At 44.5% G+C, this 15805-nt stretch overlaps 3 protein-coding genes across 5 annotated transcripts; 2 read left to right on the top strand and 1 right to left on the bottom strand.

The window, feature by feature from the left end:
* Window positions 1-26: 26 nt before the first annotated feature.
* LOC9654724 (protein CCA1) lies at window positions 27-3073 on the bottom strand. 3 transcript variants are annotated; one of them, XM_024669181.1, is made up of 8 exons: window positions 2792-3073; window positions 2628-2716; window positions 2492-2578; window positions 2327-2438; window positions 2210-2271; window positions 1977-2141; window positions 733-1911; window positions 27-678 (listed from the first exon to the last, which is right to left on the bottom strand). In XM_024669181.1, the coding sequence occupies exons 2-8, from the start codon at window positions 2658-2660 to the stop codon at window positions 94-96; spliced, it is 2223 nt and encodes a 740-aa protein (XP_024524949.1). In that variant the 5' UTR covers window positions 2661-2716; window positions 2792-3073; the 3' UTR covers window positions 27-93. The 3 variants fall into 3 exon arrangements, with proteins under 3 accessions (XP_024524949.1, XP_024524950.1, XP_002964171.2); XM_024669182.1 differs by having other exon boundaries at window positions 2628-2702; XM_002964125.2 differs by lacking the exon at window positions 2792-3073 and having other exon boundaries at window positions 2628-2752.
* Window positions 3074-3564: 491 nt separating this feature from the next.
* Window positions 3565-5024, top strand: LOC9653954 (glutamate formimidoyltransferase). Its single transcript, XM_002964513.2, has 2 exons — window positions 3565-4355; window positions 4455-5024. Exons 1-2 carry the CDS (start codon window positions 3917-3919, stop codon window positions 4964-4966), a joined length of 951 nt encoding a protein of 316 aa, XP_002964559.2. The 5' UTR covers window positions 3565-3916; the 3' UTR covers window positions 4967-5024.
* A 54-nt stretch (window positions 5025-5078) lies between these two features.
* LOC112344383 (pentatricopeptide repeat-containing protein At3g49170, chloroplastic-like) lies at window positions 5079-7995 on the top strand. The gene is made up of 2 exons (XM_024669014.1): window positions 5079-5183; window positions 5239-7995. Exons 1-2 carry the CDS (start codon window positions 5079-5081, stop codon window positions 7975-7977), a joined length of 2844 nt encoding a protein of 947 aa, XP_024524782.1. The 3' UTR covers window positions 7978-7995.
* Window positions 7996-15805: the final 7810 nt, after the last annotated feature.

The following is a 15805-nucleotide window of genomic DNA, read 5'->3' as shown; positions in this document are numbered from 1 at the left end:
TTGGCCCTTTAAATAACGACAGGATCGAAGATTCGAACCAAGGATCGGTCTGGACATAATAATATACAACGAGAGAAGCTACGCAAACACACACTAGCTTTGCTTCACTTCCTCTTCCATCAAATGCCTCACAATATTTCTCGACGAAGCTGATACTAGATGGTCCTGAAGAGCACAGGTCGATGATCCTCGCTCCTCGACGTTCAATCTGTTATTCACAGCGGTACTATCACTTGGAGCATTGGCGCTGCTTCTCTTTGGATTTGCTCCTCCACCACTGCTACCACTGCCTTTACCATCACCATTGCAGTCACCACCACTGGTATCACCACCACTAGCATTGTTGCTCGTCGTTGTCCGGCAGTATGGCACGAACCCGGACCTTCTTCTGCCCTTGCTCGCAGAGCTGGAGAGGATAGACGAGAGCAAACTGGTCTCCGAGGCCATGCTGGAGATTCCAAAGCTGCTGCCGGTCCTGTTGTTCGTGATCTTGTCTATGTCAAGGCTGCTGTTTTGTTTGCTCCACTCGCTGACAGTCTCCAGATCGCTCGTCTCACTCTCTGGTAAAGATTTCCTCTCATGCTGCTGCTGCTGCTGGTCCTGTTGGAAACTGTTCCTCTGAGAAAACGTCTGAGGTAGCTTCTGGTGTGAAAAGAGAGCTTGGAACGCCATTCGGCCCTGGTAAAAAAAGATGGATGTCTTTAAACAGAAAAGAGAAACAAAAAAGCTAACCCCTTGAGACACTTCTTTGCGTTGCTCCCCGTCCGAGCCGCTGCTACGAGCCGGCCTTGGATTTCTCTGGAACCTCCGGAACCGAGAGCAGTGATGACTGCTGGCATGCTGGAAGCTTGGAGCTTTGAATGAAGCAGCTTCCTCGGTTAAAGCCTCTTCTCCCTCACTCTTATTCTTGTCGGACGAGGACTCCTCACTCTTGACCGTGGCTTGAGCGGTGCCGCAGTGGGACGAGTTGGAGCTCGGGCCGCTGTTTCCAGATGCGTCTCCGTCACCATTCCCTTGTCCACCAGCGTCGCAGTGCCCGTTGCCATCGTCGCTTCCAGACGAGGAAGGAGGTTGATCCTCTTTGAGAGATCGCGACTTCACTCGCCTCTTTCCAGCGTCCTTGTTTTCGAAGCTGCTGCTCAGCCTCTTAGAACTCGGTGAAATGTTCGAGTTGTCGTCATCATCTTGTGGCATTTCATCAATGCCGTCCGGCTTCCTGTTTTTCGCTCCTCCGTGACACTGGTCATGCCTGTCCGTCATGTGAACTTCTGGATGAGGAACCATGCACTGAGGAAGGAAAGTCGGCTGTACAGAACCTTGCAATGCCCACCACGCTGAAGCTGCAGCGATCGTTGCAGCAGCAAAAGCAGCAGGGGAGTTGTCTGTGTTGTAGACGTCAGATGGTGTGCCCGTCAATACAGTTCTTATGACGGACGAAGTTAAGTCGTTGACATTGGGCAGGGTTGGCCAGTGTGGTGTCCCTGCCGCTGCCGCAGTATAAACTGAAGGTTGCCACAGAGGAAACATCGGGTTACCTCCTCGGTCCATCCCCAGGTTGCAGAAGCTATAAGGCGGCGAGACTCTGTCCGAACCTTGCAAGCTCTCCCAAAACTTTGAGTAGTACAGCGCCGCCAGCTCCTGTTGTTGATCAGCTACCGTCGAGCTTCCATCCTTGTTTAATCGGTTGTCACTTTGGCCGTTCGAGCTGTCATTCTCGGAAACCAGCATGCTAATGTCTGAGGCATTCTTTTCCCGTACTTCTTCAGATTCAGCGCCTTTAGCATCTTCCGGCACTTGCCCGTTCACCACCACTGCTCGAGTAACCGTAGGGACTACAACTGTATGACCGAATAACTTAAGCTCTTCCTGACATTTTTCCAGTACTTTTTCCATTGCCATAGTGGTAAGGCACTGCACAACCAGAGCGATAGTAAAGACCAGCTTCGTAACAAGGAGAATGGCAAAGAAGACCGTACCTGTTTTCCGTCACAATCTGTTATAGGAAGAGCTCCTGGAGAAACTTCCATGCTTGCCTTACGCGGGTACGGATGGCTTGGCTTTCGCTTCGGCCTAGGTGGAGGAATATCAATATCTTGAGCCGTACCTGGAACGATGCTTCCAGTTGCCTGTTCTTTTTCCAACTGGAAGGGAAACAAAGAAAAACCCCAAGTTCATTCCAAGTCCTTCAAACTCGTTCCTTCAAACGCACCTTCGAGAAGAATTTTTGAGCATGGCTCCTTATCTGGACTGCAGTTTTGGTGCCAATATGTTCTGGAAAGAAAGAAAACTCTAATCAAAACTCCATGGTAAAGCTCTAGAACCTCACCTTCAATCCGACGCCATGCCCGACCATAGAGTTTCAAAGCCTCTAGAAACTTTTGATGTTCTTCTTCCGTCCACCTCTCTCGCTGCTTGGTGATCGTGTATGGCTTCCTTACCTGGATCAATGGAAACTCCTTTGGTTGCGGACAAAACCAAAGCCCACGCCCACCTTAAAAAGTGAATCGTCTCCAACCTCACCGAGCTGGTGCTTCACTGCCGGATCTCCCGGTAGAAAATTGGTTTCATCTCGCCCATCCTATGGCAGTCCCGAAAATCATTCACAAACAATTCCATGAAAGGCGGACCTGGCTGTACTTCCTCGCAGGTAAATCAGTCATCACGATTCCGGCCTCTCGACCATGTGGCAAATCCTCGAAACACTGAAAGAAGAGAGCTAGATCCTCGCATAAACATTGCCCAGAGAGATCATAGATACCGGATAGAACCAAATTGAGTTGAGATCAACTACCTCTCCAAGCGAGAAATCTCTGAATCACGATAAATCTCTGGCGCCTTCGCTCGGATCGAGAGGATCACTGGCCCCAACGCCGCCTGGATCGCCGCCTCATCGTCGCCTACGCCTCCAAACCCTAGAAACCTCCATGACAACACACGCAGCCACTATGGATGATCCATTCTGGCAAAGGGAAAAATGAAAACAATGCGAGATAAAACTCAAGAGATTTCCTTTTTTTGTTTCTCTCCTTTTTTCCTCTCCGTGTTCTTTTTTCTAGATTGTTTGTTAAAGGAGTGGCTCGTGGAAGAGAACGCATCTCCTGCGCCCTTGCTACCTACCAAGCAAGAAAGCACCTCGTTTACTCTGATGCGTGCTACCTGCCTAGTCCGCATCTTCGACCCGGTAGACAGGCAGCAGCCGGTCGTGGATGCTGACTAAGAAATCTATACGGCCAGGATATTTTCCAAAAGAAAATGCGGTAGTTTCTAACCAGTGGTCTTCTTAAAGAATATTCCTATCCCACTTTGTACTGGATAAACGAATTTTTTTATCAATGCTTTATCACGACCAGATTTTGCGAGATTTCATTTCTAGGAAAGCCAGCCACACGCTCCTGCCAAGCCCACACAGCCACAAATGCGCCTTTACACTTTTTTCTTCATGGGGCTCATAGAACGCCACGTCGGTGCGTAAAATATCTGCTCATTGACGGCCCGGATTCGATGGATCCAACGGCTGTTCCAAAGCTTAAATCTTCTTCTGGTTTGTCAGGTAGATTGCCCTGGGAAAGGAAGCTCCAAAAACTTCAGGCTCCCGCAGTGATGATCTCATTGCTGGCAGGGGTGAATTGTGATAATTTGGTGCTGCAAGATGATCGTGCCAAATGCCTGCCTTAAGTAGCCACAGATTTGTAAATGGCATCGAGCAGAATGAATAACATATACAAAGCTCTCATATTTTTCCTTCTCTTTCATACGATGCCCTGTGTATCTTCGCCTACTTTCCAGTCTTGGACTTCCAAAACACTTCCATGATCGATTCAAAATATCTAGCCCTGGAAGAACACCGGGAGACACTGATCAAAGCAATCAACCCAGCATTTAGAGGACGAAGTTATGGGGTTTATGTTTAAACAAGATGCCTCCCAGATTTTTTTGTGCTTTCGGAGAGATGCCAAGCATCCTTTTTCGCAAGAAGCTGGCTATGGCGTGCTGCAAGATGTATGTATCCACCTCTTCCAATAGGCAGGCCATGGAGAACATAGAACAAGCAATGCGCGGCCACCCTCAAGTTCCACTGCTCCATACTTTCCGCGACGAGCATTACGACAGGGTGGGCTACACTCTCGCCGGCAAGTGCGGCTCTACAGCAAGCCGTGAAAATTTTGCGGACGCCATAGTCGATATGATACGAGCCGCAATATTGAACATTGATCTCCAAAAGCAGTCTGGAAGCCATCCTCGTCTGGGTGTCGTGGACAATCTGTGCTTTCATCCACTGGGAAAGGAGGCTTCTATGGATCAAGCAGCTGAATTGGCTAGATCGTGTGCACGAAGTATTGGAGCTAAACTTCAAGGTAAGCAAAGCTGGTCTTTAAAGAAAAGAGAAACGAATCTATCTCGTTATCCAAGGCTAGATCGACTGACGCAGTACTTATGCTTTATATGATCTCCAGTTCCAACTTTTCTTTATGGTGCTGCTAGTTATGAAAATGTCCCGCTGGACGCCATTCGCAGATCTCTGGGCTACTTTAAGTCGGCAAAGCCTGGGATTTGGCAAGGATCATCGAACAACACAGCGTTATCACAGCCTCCACAATTCGGCCCAGCTCATTTTCCTGCCAGCACTGGGATTATCACTGCGGGAGCTTGTCCCTGGATCGCCAACTACAACATCCCTCTCCAGACGGGCGATCTCCAAGCCGCTCGGAGAATCGCTCGCAGCGTGTCGCAGAGAGGCGGCGGCCTGGCTCACGTCCAGGCGATGGCTCTGGCTCACGGCGTGGACTCGATCGAGATTGCGTGCAACTTGCTCGATGTCCACGAGACCAGCCCTTCGAGTGTGCAGAGCTTCGTGGAGTTCCTGGCTAGAGACGAGTCATCAGTGGAACGAGTCTGCCTTGGCTACTTGACAAATCTCGAAGAGGAGTCCATCTTGGAGCTCGCAATGGAGAAGATGGAACCTTGAAAAGGATTATTTTGTTCTATAAATTATAGGCCATTTAAAGTTATTTCTAATCATTGTTTTTAAATGAATTTAGTGCAGAAGCCCTAGGGATTTTAGGTCAAGTATAATAGGTATGGCTTTGCGAAGAGGAGTTAAGCAATCTCGCGAATGTGTGGAGCAGCACTGGCTCAGCTTCTTTGAGGATCCTGAGCTATGGTGGGACAATAGATCTAAAAATGTGAGTGTTCTTCCCAATACCAGTACCTAGATTACAACTTGGCATTTCTCTACAGTGGGGCAACTATCCGGACTTCAAGCATTCGTCCACTGGAGTAGGACTGTGGATTGGTTCTTGCCCTGCTTGGCTGCAACCCAAGATTAAATGCCTAGAAGATGCTACAAATGGAGGTACTCGCAGAGCACACTACAAGAAAGATGATCATAGCATCGGGACGAACTCGCATTCTCCGCTCACACGAGCTACCACCACGAGACAGCCATTGACATACCTGGCGTTCCCAGAGAAGCTGCTGGCGGACTTGAAATCCTGCAACGATTTGGAGGGCGGGAGGGAACTCGAGAAGTCTGCCGCTTCCCAGGGCCAGGACGCGAGCGTCTACGTCGCGGCGGCACTGGTCAGCATGTACGCAAGGTGCGGCAGCCTGATAGATGCGAGAAGAGTTTTCGAGGCCAGGGAAACTCGGGATACCAGGACGTGGAACGCTTTGCTGCTCGGGTACGTCAACAATGGGATGGGGGTTGCTGCGCTCGAGCTGTTCGAGCGCATGGTTTCGGATGGGTGTGCTCCGGATTCCAGGACTTTTGTAGCAGCAGCGAAGGCTTGCGGGATCTCTGCGGCAGCGGAGTTGGCAGAGCAGCAGCAGCAGCAAGGATTCAAGGCTGCTATCAAAGCGAAAAAGAGTCTGGAAACCGGTGTGGCGATCCACGGTCAGGCAAGAACGAAGGGATTCGATACAGACATATATGTGGCGAACACGCTCGTTGGGATGTACGCGAAGTGTGGGGACATGGCCGCTGCTCGCGATGTGTTCGACAGCATCCAGCAGCCCAGCGTGGTCTCGTGGAACGCTTTGCTGCTGGGATGTGTGGAGAATGGAGAAGCCGAGCTCGCCTTGCAGCTCTATGAAGAGATGGTGATCGGCGCGGAAGCTCCTCCTCCTTCCGCGGAGACGTATGTCGCAGCTTTGAAGGCTTGTGTGGCTCTAGGCGCGGAAGAGCGGTGTCTCAAAGTTGGGAGAAGCATTTACTCGCTAGCGCTTGCCAGCGGCTGCATGTCGAATCTCTACGTGAAGAGCACCATGATCGACATGTATGCCAGGTGTGGAAGCCTCGAGGACGCCAAGAAGGTTTTCGACTCCTCGCCGCAGCACAACGCAGTCACCTGGAATGCCTTGCTGTTTGGATACGTCGAGAATGGACGCGCGCAGGGTGCTCTGGAACTCTTTGCGCGGATGAAATCGTCCACCAAAGATGGCGCTCGCTGTGCTCCCACTTCTCGGACTTATCTCGCAGCGGTGATGGCCTGCGCTGCTCTGGCTGCTCAAGAAGAAGCCACCGAGGTGGAGATTGGGCGGTTTGCGAGGCTTCAATCGCTGGAGAGAGGACGAGCTCTCCACCGCGAGGCTGTGAAGGTGGTGGGAGCGGACCTTGATTCAAGCGTCCTCTTCTCGAGCGCGCTGGTTGATATGTATGCGAAGTGTGGCTCCATGGTGGACGCCAGGCGGGTTTTCGATAGCGTGGCTCCGGCTAAGCGGGACGTTGTGCTCTGGACTGGCTTGATACGGGGATACGTCAATAGCGGGGAGAGCGAGCGAGCTTTGGAGCTTTACTCGCGCATGGCTGGCGATCAAGGCTCTCATGCTGGCATAAGCCCAAGTCCTCAAACTTATGGTGCTCTTCTCAAGGCCTGTGGCTCCGTCAACGCGCTGGAAGCTGGGGAGCAAATCCATGCCCAAATCGTGGGGCTCCTGGACAAGAATCCAATCCTGGTGACGTGTTTGATCGACTTCTACGGCAAAACAGGGAGAATGGCTGCTGCTCGCAAGGTGTTTGATCAGTGGATCTCCGTGACCAAGCATGATATCGCGGCCTGGAACGCGGTGATAGCGGGATATAGCCTCCAAGGTGATGCATTGGCGGTGTTTGAGATGCTGGAGAGAATGGAGGAGGAAGATGGCCTGGAGCCAAACGGGGTGACCTTCGTGTCGGTTTTGAGCGCTTGCAGCCATGCCGGTCTGGTCGAGGAGGCGAGGAAGTATTTTGCAGCGATGAGCAACAAGCATGGAATTTCTCCAGGGAGAGAGCACTACGTGTGCATGGTGGATCTGCTGGGCCGCGCAAACCGGTTTGGCGAGGCGGTAAACGTGATCGAATCCATGCCCATGAAGCCGGATGCGATCATCTGGAAGACGCTGCTCGGGGCGTGTCGAAAGTGGAAGAATGTGGCCGTGGGAGAGGTGGCTTTCGAGTCGCTGGTGGAGCTCGACGCAAGCAGCGCTGCGGCGTATGTTCTCATGGCCAACATATACTCGAGCACAGGCAAGCTCGACGAGAGGAGCAAAGTTCTTGCTAGAAGGAATGTGGCCAAGGCTTGGAGGAAGCCGGGCAAAAGCTGGTGGACCGATTCCAGTGGCCGGGTCCATAGCTTTTTGGTCGGGAACACCACTCACGAGCAGATTGGAGAGATCCGTGCCAAGCTCGAGGAATTGGTGGCGAGGATGAAGGAGAATGGATATGCTGCTGACGTTGAGAGTGTGCTCAAGGATGTGAGCGATGGCGAGAAGGAGGACGCGCTTTGCCAGCACAGCGAGAAGCTTGCAGTCGCTTGTGCGTTGATCAATTCCAAGCCAGGAAGCGTGGTCAGGATTGCAAAGAACTTGAGAGTGTGCCAGGATTGTCACAAAGCCACCGCAATCATCTCCAAGCTGGAGGAGAGGGAGATCGTGTGTAGAGATGCGAGCAGGCTCCATATTTTTAAAGGTGGACAATGCTCATGTGGTGATTATTTATAAGACAAATAATCTAGTACCATTAGCTTGGCTAAGAAAAGTGATGAATGAGCAAGTCATGGGCGCGCTCAAAACAATCTCTTGCTATCTCCAGAAAAAGATGGGTTTAGTAATAATTATTTTGCAATATCCACCTGAACACCAAATCGCAATTGCGGAATTTGGCTCCGAACTTTATAATGATGTGGCCGTAATGGAACAAGAAGGATTCTTGGTGAGGACAGTATCTAGAGTGGAATATGTAGCTGCTTGTGAATAAATAATGCTGCAGTAATGATTCATTATGATGAATATCTTCCTTGCCATGCCAGATAAAGGACGTTCGCCACCACCACAGGATCCTCTAGATGGAATTACTGCCATGTGCTATCACATTATCTCTATTATCTTTCCAAAGGTAATTATTATGACACCAAATAATAAGACAAAGAGGCCTAACCTCGCCTAGACCCAAAGACCCCCATGTCCACGGCTGCAGAGCTGGATGCTCAAAGCCTCGCACTACTTCAGTCGCTCTCGAAGCATGCAGTTCTCCTCCGTGTAAACAATTACCAACGTCCAAACTATAAGGTATGTTAAGTTCCTTACCCTAATATTCCTTTGAGCTTAAACATAACTCCATACAAAAGAGCTTAAAAACAAAGAAAAACTTGGTGAGCAAGCTTTGGAGAAATCATGTCAGAAACAACATTCATGAAGCTACTTACTCTCATGCTGCTGAGTCCTGGCCGACTTCTTTTGCAGAAGCAAGTGAAAATGCCAAGCTTGAGTTGAAAGCCCAGGGAGGGCTTTCCGTCACTGATGGTAGCAGCTTCGTCCCCTTGTGGCAAAGCACTCCCGGACAGTGTTGTGCTGAAAGTGCTGTGCTGCTTGAGAACAGGATCTTAGTTGTTTTTGGGAAAGACAAGAAAGGTAGCTTCGATTCTCCAACAAACCTTTTGCCCAAGCAGCAGCTCCTTATTCAAGGAAAAATCTGTCCTTGGGATACATGAGGTTGATTTCCCAGTTTGGAGCATACCAGCTTATTCTCAATAGTGGTCAGGTGCTGCTCAAGAACTTAAAGTTGGAAAGTACTAGTCTACCAAATAAGTGAATCTAGACACTTTCCATAATTAACATTTAGAACCGAAATGAGACTAATACATAGGGCATGATAGCAAGGGTGTTTGGTAGACACAGTAAGCAATCATTTAGCGAATATTGAGGGAACAATCTCAATATTGTGGGGGTTCTTGATACTAACAAGTGCAAGTTAATGACAGGAGTTTCTCAAACTAGGTCAAGTATGAAACATATAGGGTTCTTACCTTATGTTTATTCGATTTAAGTGCATGGTCATTGACCAGTTTCTCAACTAGCTCAAGTGGGAACTGATAACAAGTCCAGCAATACCGATTTCCTGCCGTCATGGCAGTAAGGAAAGAGTGTTCTTAAAGATTGGCCGACAGGTAACTTTCAATACCTGAAGTCACATTTACAACACTCTCCCCCCCTAGGGAAGATCGACATCCTTGTAAATGCACACTTGAGTTTAGACCACCATCAAGGAAACAACTCCAGAAAAAGTTCATGGTGATCACACTATGTGAGAAATGCACCAACTTAAATGAGTTAGGATAACCTCTTTGTCTAATGCAGATGTGCTACCCACTCAGACACCTTCTAGCCGTCACTGACAAAGAAATGACCAATGGAGTTAGCCACCCTTGTTGCTTTGGTTGTCACCCAACTTACAAAAGTGTGATACACCCCTGCTTGCAGAGACATAAAGAGAAAAGCCAAAGGCCCCAACCCTCATGAGCAAAGAAATTAAACCTGTCGGTAAGGTTTAGATAAACTACTGTAAATAGGTAGTTAGAGTTGTTTACATGGTCACGCCCTTGTAATGAAATAAGGAATATTGATAGAGAGGCAGGTGATGTGACCAGTCAATAGTAACTACCCCATGACTAAAGATTTCACCATGCACACGAAGTGCCGAAGCTAGGGTACCTATATTGGCCCAAACTTAAAGATCAATAGATGGACAATATCAAAGTCATAAATAATGATATATTAAAGACTTAATTATCAGTGATTAAATCTTAGATTAGAACACAAAAGTATTCCAAGTAAGTTATCATCCAATAAACCAATATTAGAGTATAGGAACCACCAAAATCAGAATAATTAGAAATATAAGATTCACCATCCTACAAAATTCAACAGTTAATGTATCATCAAGGAAACTCAATGATGAAATGTAACTACTTGAAGATTGCAGATAGTATACCAAACAACTTACCAAAAATAACTCAAAGAACACAAAATATCATTGATTGGCAAGCAAAATGCTTGCAAATGTATCATACAAAAGAAATAACATCCAAATCTATCAAAACTAACTTGAGCAACAATCAACAAAATAGAATGAATGCAGTAAGACCAATAAACACTTGTTCATGCCAAGTATTGCACTAATCAATCTAACTAGATCCCGGTCAACAATACAAAAGAACCAAAGTTGCTTAAGCAAGTGTCAATAACATTTTACTGATGTCTCAAACTCAAGAGACCAATCCAGAGCAAACCACAAAGAATATATGGTTTTGCGAAAAGCCATAATCTATCAAAGAGAACAATTAATCATCATGAAAGATCATCAATTATTCCATTAATAAAGAGATGCATAATCACTGTGGAAGAAAGAATTAACCATTCCAAAGAACGGCAAATCATTCTATATCAACAATAATCAAGCAAAACCTTTGACAAGGCAACTATCCTAGATGATAATTAATTATCACTAGTGATTACTAACCAAAAGTTCGAAGAAACCTATAGCCAGGTCATGCCTAATAATAATCATGAGTCTCGTATGAACCAACTTAAATGCTAAAGAAGAAATCATGGTATAACCCATAATATCTTTCTCAACACATCAAAAAACTAAACTTCATAATGCAAAGCTAATGAAAAGTGTATTTACATCAATCCAAAAGCCAAGCATAACAAAGTTATGTTCAACAAGTGATCATTAAATAATCCTCCATGAATCCATCTATAACAAAATGTAACTCATTTTATAACAAGCACAAGAAAAATCATTAATGATCGATATATCCCAACTTAAATCCAACAAGGATTCAATCACTTCAATATCAATCATTAATTCTTTTTCCTGTAAAGTTAGTATAGTCCATGACTAAATCACTTTTCAAGGAAAAATTAAAGCTCAACCCCTACTAAATAATCTCGTCTAGAACACAACTAACTCAATTTACCACTTAGTTTATTTGAATGTCAATACAATTGCTAATTAGCAAATGCACGAATGCCAATAACACAAAGCCATAGCCAAATCATCAACACTATCTTCATTGAGATTAATGAAACTTAATATCAATCCTACGAAGAGACATCTCATCCCACTTGAATTTCAATATCAACAATGTCAACGATAAGGCATCACTTCAATGCTATTAACACCATAACAAAGCTATAAGAAAGCACAAGTGAATCACCACTCAAAACTCCTTAACAACTAAGCTAACCAAGGTCAAAGATACTTTACTCAGTATCCAAAACCAATCCTTGAGCAAAACTCAGTTACAGATAACACTTCCTCAAGGAGTGAATCACCACATCCAAGACTCTATGAAATCCAACACTACATACTAAACGTATCCAAATGATATCGATAGAGGTAGAGTCAACATGCCAATATAGAAAACCCATGTAAGTCTAATAACACGATCCTCCACAACATCATCCAGTAAAGCAAATGCATCATTGATAAATCTTCATTGAATGAAGCAAGTGTCAATAGTCTTTGACAAAGTCTACAAGTAATCATTAGTTCGCAAAGTAACTAACAATCACTTTTCAACTTGCCTTTATAAGACTCAAACACTAAACTCATGCCATTGAGTCATATACTTGTTCAACATAAATATAATATCCCAAGTATGAGATAAAGGTTCATGGACAAACACAAACTAAATGACTACTTGAATCCAACTCAATTGCAATAAGCTCACCAACATGTCTAGCCAATAGCTTTGAGCATCTCTTGAAGAGGCTAGTTATGCATGATTAACACTCAGTTAAAACCAAAGTGAGGACCATGAGATAGACTCATATCAGTACACAACCTCCTCATCGACAAAGCTATAGTATAGGTACTAACATTTCAAACTTAAACAACTAAGTTGGACATCACCATCCTCAGCCAAGGCACAGGGTTACCAAGATTAAGTCAAGATTAATGAGAGTTTATTACTCTCATAGAGTCTTAATGAAATGCAAAGTGCAACCTGCCACCGAACATAACGCTATAGAAGAAAGGCACAAGGGTCACCTTTCTAGAAAAGTGCAAGAACCACTTTTCTACACTAACTCCAGACTCTATCCAACTCAATTACTTTAACACCAAAAGTTAGCATCCCCTTTTGGGTTGTATCATACAAACTACCTACTAAGGTCTAAGTTAACAAAAGTTAATTCCAACCCTTTCACTAGTTTGTATTAACTTAATAAAACAGAAAGGTTTTCAGACAAAATAACAATAAATCAGCCATTGGATAAGTCTAAGAAAATTTGTGAAAAATTTTCCATCTTAAAGAAAGAATGACTCTCAATCCAAGAATATAAACTTTCAAGATTCAACCAACTTCCTCCTACTTACAACTTCACATAGGTTCACCTCAACAGAAATTCTCAAGACCCTATAGTATGCTTAAGCCTTGAACATTATGCCCATATTTTTGATATCCAACACCGACATTTGCAAAAATGCAAAATGAACATCTAAGGCTTGATCACAAAGACCATGTCTTCGGATATTCACATTGCACTAACACTTTTCTTCAACCATCTTCAAGATCTAATGTGAAGCCAAAACACTAACAAAAAAAATGATATGGAAAATCAAGGTCAAAGGAAAATTCCTTATCACTTGAAATAATAAGGCCACTTCCACTAACACAAGTGCTAACAATGTCAATTCAACTATACACCTTTTCCATCCAACAATCTACTCCAAGTGCTAATGGATAAACCAACAAACAATAGCAAGTGAATGCTATAACCCTTTTTAACACTTTAATGGGCAAACTCCCCAGGAAACAAGGTACTAACTTAAGCTTAGCATATCATAGATCACCATCAAGAATCCAATCAAAGCTACTTACAATGCTATTTTGTGCAAGTAGTCTAGCTTCACCATCAACCACTTTGGGGTTGGTCATCATTTAATTAAGCAACTTCGTAAACACATTGCTCATTATCACATAAGATATGATATAAGTATCATAATGACTTGATCATCAATCAAGCAACACTATGAGCAATGCTTATATCACTACTACAAAGGTTTAAGTAAGTATTAAGTGTCAATTCGATTCGACAAAATGCAACATAAATGCCACACCCCACCGATAGAGATTTACAATACTCAACACCACTAACTTTTGTTCATAACAGGGACAATCTCATACCACTCTCTTTCGGACTAAACTCAAAACTAATTCAATACCAAGCTACTCAAGGAATAATAGCAAGGATCCCTGGAAAAGAATTGAGCATTGCAAACCAAGTTTTTCAATAGCAAGCCTAGACAAAATGGTTTAGCACTTCATTGTTATCCATTCTATAACTCACCACTTTTAAGACCATCATAACCAACATGTATTAAGGTAGGGATTTTTGATTGCATAATGTGAACATGAGCAATGAGTTAACATTTCATTACAAATCATCTCTCCAAGAAGAGAAAATGATTTACGTGTTTGATCCTTTGACCTCGATAATTCTCTTTTCGGTTTCATCTTTGACCAAACCTCAAGCTTGCATTTGCACTACCTTCAATCCAATCCAAGAAAAGTTTATGAGAGAGCACGACAATGATTACTTGAACCAAAAGACTAATCCCTACAGTCTTGGTTGATCCATTTTGTAATCATACCTAAGAAGGATCCACTAGTGCTATGCTAAACAATTACAGACCAGCCTATTTGCCACTCATAACAAACCTAAGGAAGGTTTATTTTCACCCATGGTACATGGAACAACTCATGGAATCATTTGAATAACTCATGGAACCATTGATAAGCTAAAATTAGTCCTACCAACTCAAAGTGTAACTTTGAGTTGCTGATGCACCTCACTCACGAGCCCAAGTGAAAACTCGTGCAAAATGGTATACCTCAAATCTATCCGATGAGCCCAAGAGCAAGCTCACATCATATGGTACAACAAAGTAACCAAAATTTATACTTAAGGAACAATTGCGAAGCTTTTGCACCCAAATGTGTATCCATTTAGATCATCGTTTCATCTCTGCGTATGCAACGAGACTAATTGCCCAATCTCATTGGATAGTATTTACCGAGACGTATCTTTTGATACCAAATGTGGCACACGTGGTTTTTACCCTTTATCCTCATAGGATAACACCACGAAGTGGAACCTAAACCCTCCATGTGCCACGTGTCATATGCCACGTGTCCATAGGACAGTGGTGTGGAACCCGAGGTTCAGGGCCTTGGGCCACTGAACGAAGGAACTGTGCCAAACTTCCAAGCATAAAGCCAAGGAGTGACGGAACTAGACCACGGAGCAACTCCCAAGCATACAGCCCAAGGAGTGAAGGAATTGAAGCCCGGAGCAACTTGGAACAGTCCTAGAGCAACCAGCATCCCATTGCTAGAACTAGCATGCAAAACGGAGCCAAACAGAGTCTAGCGCTATTTCGGCATACCGATGGCCTAACACAAGGACATGGGTACTCCATCAGCTAGTATGGTGTGGAACTTGGGCTTAGACCCAAGTCAGACACAAAACAAAAACAAGCACGCAAGTAGGAGCTAAACTATGCCTCAGGTTGGTAAGCCGTACCCGACCTACCCACTATCCTTACTATACATTTGGAACCTTTCCCCTGAGGAACACATGCTTTGGGCTTTCACCCCAAGCCTCCCTTAGTATCAGGAGTTAGTCTCTGGGATAAACTTGAAATTTATTAAATATGAATTTGGACACGGGACAAATACCATTGTGTTTAGGACAATCTCTACATTCCATAAATGTGCTAAATGAGTGAATCTAGACACTTTCCATAATTAGCATTTAGGACCGAAATGAGACTAATATATAAGGCATGATAGTGAGGGTGTTTGGTAGACACAGTAAGCTATCATCTAGCAAATATTGAAGGACCAATCTCAATATTGTGAGGGTTTTTGATACTAGCAAGTGCAAGCCAATGACAGGAGTTTCTCAAACCAGATTGAGTATGCTCAGCAAGAAACACATAGAGTTCCTACCTTATGTTTATCTGATTTAAGTGCATGGTCATTAACCAGTTTCTCAACTAGCTTAAGTGGGAATTGATAACAGGTCTAGCAATACTGACCTTTTGCCGTCGTGGCAGTAAGAAAAGAGTGTCCTTAAGGATTGGCCGATAGATAACTTTCGATACCCGAAGTCACATTTGCGACAAGAATGGTGTTCCTAATTCAAAGTAGTGATTTAAATAAATAATATAATGTGACTTTGTCAAGGTGACCAAGTGGAACTTAATACCTAGGGTGGCACAAAATAAAAAAGAGGATGATAGTACCCTTTAGTAAAGAACTTCCTAGGATGGGGAAGTGGAGTTTACACAATATGTGCAATGTAAGGTGTTAGAGACACCTAGGAAATTGACTTAAGAAGTCAATATTGAAATTTCAAAGTATGATAGTTATGTTGGTAGAGGCCTAAACTACTTTGGAATGAGTAGTGAGATTGAGATAGATAAGGTATCTCTAACAGGTTTAGCAAGAATTAGACAAACAAAGGAAAATAACTA

The sequence above is a fragment of the Selaginella moellendorffii genome, unplaced genomic scaffold, assembly GCF_000143415.4.
Source record: "Selaginella moellendorffii unplaced genomic scaffold, v1.0 SELMOscaffold_4, whole genome shotgun sequence".
Lineage (NCBI taxonomy): Eukaryota > Viridiplantae > Streptophyta > Lycopodiopsida > Selaginellales > Selaginellaceae > Selaginella > Selaginella moellendorffii.
This window is presented reverse-complemented; position numbering and strand designations above follow the sequence as displayed.

What these genes read in the sequence shown, in the direction of transcription:
- LOC9654724 (XM_024669181.1), bottom strand. Translation starts at nt 2,660, where the DNA reads ATGACTGATTTACCTGCGAGGAAGTACAGCCAG. An exon ending in CTGCGAGGAAGTACAGCCAG is followed by an intron (nt 2,579 to 2,627) that starts GTCCGCCTTTCA and finishes GGACTGCCATAG; the next exon opens with GATGGGCGAGATGAAACCAA. An exon ending in CAGATTGTGACGGAAAACAG is followed by an intron (nt 1,912 to 1,976) that starts GTACGGTCTTCT and finishes CTGGTTGTGCAG; the next exon opens with TGCCTTACCACTATGGCAAT.
- LOC9653954 (XM_002964513.2), top strand. Translation starts at nt 3,917, where the DNA reads ATGCCTCCCAGATTTTTTTGTGCTTTCGGAGAGATGCCAAGCATCCTT. An exon ending in TATTGGAGCTAAACTTCAAG is followed by an intron (nt 4,356 to 4,454) that starts GTAAGCAAAGCT and finishes TATGATCTCCAG; the next exon opens with TTCCAACTTTTCTTTATGGT.
- LOC112344383 (XM_024669014.1), top strand. Translation starts at nt 5,079, where the DNA reads ATGGCTTTGCGAAGAGGAGTTAAGCAATCTCGCGAATGTGTGGAGCAG. An exon ending in GGGACAATAGATCTAAAAAT is followed by an intron (nt 5,184 to 5,238) that starts GTGAGTGTTCTT and finishes ATTTCTCTACAG; the next exon opens with TGGGGCAACTATCCGGACTT.